Raw genomic sequence first — 5,137 nt, forward strand, 5'->3', positions numbered from 1 at the left:
CATCACTCACATAAAACATACTACCGTCACTCACATAAAACATACTACCATCACTCACATAAAACATACTACCATCACTCACATAAAACATACTAGCGTCACTCACATAAAACATACTACCATCACTCACATAAAACATACTACCATCACTCACATAAAACACACTACCATCACTCACATAAAACATACTAGCGTCACTCACATAAAACATACTAGTGTCATGGTCTCTAACCATTTTACTTAAAAACAACAACAACAGAAATATGAAAGCCCTAAAACGTACTAGCATCACTCACATAAAACATAGAAAGCATTTCTCATGCTAGTATTTCAGAAAATATGACCTACATGTTGAGAAAGTAGTTTTTCCTAACTACCTTAAGGACTCTCTTGAAAAAAGCTCATTTCAACATTACACAACTAACTTATAAAATTCTACTATATTTATTTTAAAATTACTATACACAGGAAAAAAAATGCACACATATATAAGTACAATATTAAAAATATCTTGCTAGTTAATTTTTTGCTTTTCTGTATAAACAAACTTCACAGAAGATTAATTAAAATACATACCAGGTTCATAATACCCTGCCATATCCACATCCCAATCATCTGCCGTCTTCTCATCAAAGTCTCCTTCTTTGGCATCCCAGTATTGGGCATCTGTGTAGAACACTAACCCAGAGCCACCCTTCTCCCATTTCAACTCAATTTCTTCTTCAAACAGCCTTTCTTTCGAACGTTCCTGTTGTGTCACGTCATTGTGAAGTGCCTCGTGACGTTCCCATTCTTCACACATGTCATCGTCCTGAGATGTACAGAAAAAGGCTAGTGTCTTATGCAGCGAACAACCATAAAATCAACTAAATTCTACAATGGTTTTTGACACAAGTCCAATTAAGTCATTAAAGATTATTTACTTGTAAAACTAAATTACCTTGTTTATATAAACAACAGACTACATTTAATGATAAATAAAAGCTGTAATTGAATTCATAAGTCAATCAATTAAAAATGTAAAACTTAAATAAGCTAACAAGTAGTTAATTTTTATTCACAAATTTCAGGCACAGGTGTAGTATAAACAAATTTATCTTGTGTGGAAAATTACATGCATTAGTCTGTGTTAGCCAGGTGTGTTGAAATCTGTTGTCAAAAGCTATTACGTAGAGCATAGTTTTAGAAAAGGTTTTCTTGTCTTACCAATTTTTTGAAGCATTTTGATAGGGCCTCTGCCTTTTTAGATAAGGGCACCTTGGCTCATATTGTTTATCTTTATCTTGAAAGTCTTTGATAAGGTACCTCACAAGTAATTAGTTGTTAATATTAACATTCGATCAGAATAAGCTACCTACTAATAATTAAACTCAAAATTAACATAGTAATGAGTATAGCTAATTATATGTATACTTTTCTTGCATTCCTACATATAAAATTTAGAATGCATTGTTTCATCAGTTAGGAACCCTTGCTATTAATGATATTTTTTATTGTAACCTCAATATTATTTAAAGAGGTTCAGCCAACTCAAGAGATTTAAGTTAGTCCTAAATACAAATATTAAATTTAGGTGGATGCTTATAAGATTGTTGGAAAAAATTAAGAAGTGGACAGAAAATAGGCTTAGTGTTAGAACACAAAGCATGGTAACAACACAACATTTTTTCAACTGAAAGGATAGGACTAACACAGTCCATTTTAGAATCTTTTATTATTATTTATCTCAATAGTTTACAAAGCTTGTTGAACAATAATATTTATAAACATGAAATCCACTCTTCCCAGAGCATGTTTGTAACTGATAGTAATAATAAATCCTCTCTTCCCAGCATGTTTTAACTGATAGTAGTAATAAATCCGCTCTTCCCAGCATGTTTTAACTGATAGTAGTAATTTTTAACTGATAGTAGTAATAAATCCACTCTTCCCAGCATGTTTTAACTGATAGTAGTAATAAATCCACTCTTCCCAGCACATGCTGGGAAGAGCGGATTTATTACTACCATCAGTTAATCACTACAGAATTTTTCTCATGGATTATAACCAATACTTTTTACTCTAAAACAAATATATCTATTCAGTAAAATAAAATGAATTATAACAACAGTCTTAATGAATAGGCCAGTTAGTGGAAGATCATATAAATACTTAACAGCTTCTTTGGTCTCATTTTCCTGAGAGCACATGGCAGTTAAAGTTACTTGATTCAGTTAGTCAAAGGTGTTAGAGGACTTGGATAGTATTCTTATGTTTTTTTTTTGGAGTAATGAAAATGAAAGAGTTAAAAATACAAACTTGAATGTTATAGGTAACATTCGTTACATTTTGCAAGGCTTGTTCTTTCACGGGAATTTTTTTTTAGGTTAGATATAAACTTACGCTTTGCCTGACAACATGGTAGTTTGAATCCCTTTACAATTTTGTTATACATATTTTTGGTGTTAGAATAACCTTGTTGGATAAATGGCCTCCTGCCTCTTCTTAAATAATTCTATGAAACATTTAACAGAATTTCGTGAATTTTTATTAAATAAATTATTCACCCGAAAATCCTGATTATGACTTATTAGTAAGTACCAATAATTAAAAACACAATTATAATCTATGACAAAGATGTAAGATGCTGAAATATGTCAGTTTATCTTAGCAATGCCCATAGATAAACTGCTTTTTCTCTGATAATTTTATTGTAAACACTTTACAATTTAGTTCTTAAATGTAACACATAATAGTTTTTTTTCCTGATAATAATTTTTTTTCTAAACTGTTAATGGTGGTTGATATTGTGAAATAACTAATTAATTAATGGTCTCAAAATTAACTTAGGTTTGCCCTGGGAAACCATTTTTTTATTTCAATATAATGAATGCTCCATATTTATATAATTCTCAAATAATAAATTTTCAGTTCAGAGACAGTTTATATCACACACAAACATGTATATATATTTGAATTACTTTCATAAGAAATATATTTACTAAGTCTCTTTTATATAGTACCACACAATTATAGCCAAGATTTAAACATACAAACAAAATCCTGTATCTGGTTGTTAAGGAATTTTTAATTTGTTGATTTCTGGTTACTTGTAATATGTATAACTTATTGGCTGTTTCATCCTACCTCTTCTGATTCTCTGTCAGAAGTCTTCTCTACTTCTCGAACCTCAATATCCTTTTTGTTCATAGACATCGAAGATGATACTATTTCCGTGATAACATCACCTTTTGCTGTTCTAGCTGGTTCAAAGTCATCATTTTCATGACTTACTCCACGATCTTTATAAAACTGTGTATCATATTCAAATGGTACACTTCCATATATTCTCTTACAACGTGTTTTTGGAAATTCCAGCCCAAGTTTTGTAATAATTGATGGTGGAAGTTGGCAGCTTCTGATTAAGTCCAAGAATATTCGAGTAGGAGTGCCAACGTTCCCATGAGGCATCACAGGAGGAGGATGAAATTCCTTAAGTTTATGAAGATCTTTCACACTAAAACATTCTCTGTCAACTGGGATAGCCCTTTCTTCAGCTCTTGTTTTATACAACTTATTGGATTCTTCTGTGAAGGAACAAAAATATGCATATGTATTACAGTTTCTTACAACTCTTGTGACACAGTAAAGAATTATGTTTCAAATACATACTTATGATACTTCAATCATTTAAGCATTGAAAGTTCAAAAAGAATATTTTTTGTTTTTCAAATACATTACTTTCTTTCAGAAATCTGACATACATGTAGGCCTATCTCGTTAATACGGATCAAAATAGTTTTATGTAACTTGATAATGAAGAAATAAAAAGGCAATTTCATCAGAAGAAATATACAAAAATTCAAGGCATTTTAGTCATTGCCCTTTTTGGAAGATGGTACTGTTCTACCATTACAGTTAAACCAGGAATTTACTTCATCTTAAATGTACAGTAACACCATTTAAAAAAACTGCCTCAAACCTAATGAATTATAAGTAAACTGTTGTTTTCTAATGGTAGTCTTTGTACATATCGAAGCAAGTTACTTCGTAAACAGTCTAGCATTGGAGAAAATGTAGAGAAGCTGTTAGATACAATTAGATTTGTATTTTCCATAGATAGTTATAGAGAGTATTTTAAGTTGTTGGAAAAAGAAGCTCACACAGTGGCTGCCAGGATAATGCCAAATATAGAAGGGTTACTATGTAGAAAAGGATAAGGAAAGTAGTGAGATTGTTAGGAGTTTGAAATCCATAACGTCATATATTTTCATAAAGACTTTTGCACATAGTAAGACTAGAGGACACAATTTTAAGATATGGAATACTCAGACAGAACTCCAATTAAGACAGTTTTATTTTTATAATACTAATAGGGTGGTTGGCCTTGGAATAGCTGGTCCTCAGTTGTGGGAGAACAACATTGTAGTATAGGTGTTTAAAAGAAGATTGGATAAATATTTTAGAAATTAGTGTTGGATATATGAAAATAAAAAAGATTTCTAGATATAGTTTGGAGTAGGACGGCAGTCGAATTTAGAAAACAGGATAGCCTAAACAGTTCTAATAGTTAACCATTTTTTTTAACTATTTGTAAAAGTAATATATAATAGTGATACTAACCTTTAACACTTGATACAAATATTCAAGTAAATGAATTGAGAATTGCTACATAAATAGTGAATAATAATAAAAACAGATGTGAAGTGTTTTACTAAGATAATACAGTAAGCAATAAGTAAAACTTTAAAACATCAGCTTAAGCCTAGGGCTCAGTATTCTTGCCTCAGGTTTAAAAAGCTAGTGTTAATGTATAAATGATAAATGGAAATAAGATCAAACTAGATGACTGCATTAATTCTGAGCTGGTTAAGAAAATTTGGGAAGTTTAAAAAATGATAAGGCTCCTGGGCCAGATAATATTTCCCCAAGGGTTTTGAAGGATGTTAAAGATTGGATATGTGACCCACTTACTATATTTTTTGTCAGTCCTTGAATAGTGGGCAGATACCAGAGGATTGGAAGTTAGCTAATGTAACTCCTATTTTCAAGGGAGGTGATAAAATTGTCCCAGTAATTTTAGAACCGTTAGTCTTACATTAGTTGTGGGAAAAGTTTGGAAAGTCTGTTTAAAGATGGTTTTGCAAAGTCATTTAAC

The 5,137-nt window shown here is 31.0% G+C and overlaps 1 protein-coding gene across 1 annotated transcript in view; it reads right to left on the reverse strand.

The window, feature by feature from the left end:
- The window catches only part of LOC106459680 (G patch domain-containing protein 3-like), a 12,013-nt gene that overhangs the window by 4,412 nt on the left and 2,464 nt on the right, over positions 1–5,137 (reverse strand). Inside the window, exons 2-3 of the mRNA XM_013919321.2 lie at positions 3,127–3,566; positions 577–811 (exon numbers count right to left, since the gene is read on the reverse strand). Coding sequence (XP_013774775.1) covers positions 577–811; positions 3,127–3,566 — 675 coding nt within the window. The remainder of the gene's footprint in view (positions 1–576; positions 812–3,126; positions 3,567–5,137) is intronic.

Source organism: Limulus polyphemus, unplaced genomic scaffold, assembly GCF_000517525.1.
Source record: "Limulus polyphemus unplaced genomic scaffold, Limulus_polyphemus-2.1.2 Scaffold647, whole genome shotgun sequence".
NCBI lineage: Eukaryota > Metazoa > Arthropoda > Merostomata > Xiphosura > Limulidae > Limulus > Limulus polyphemus.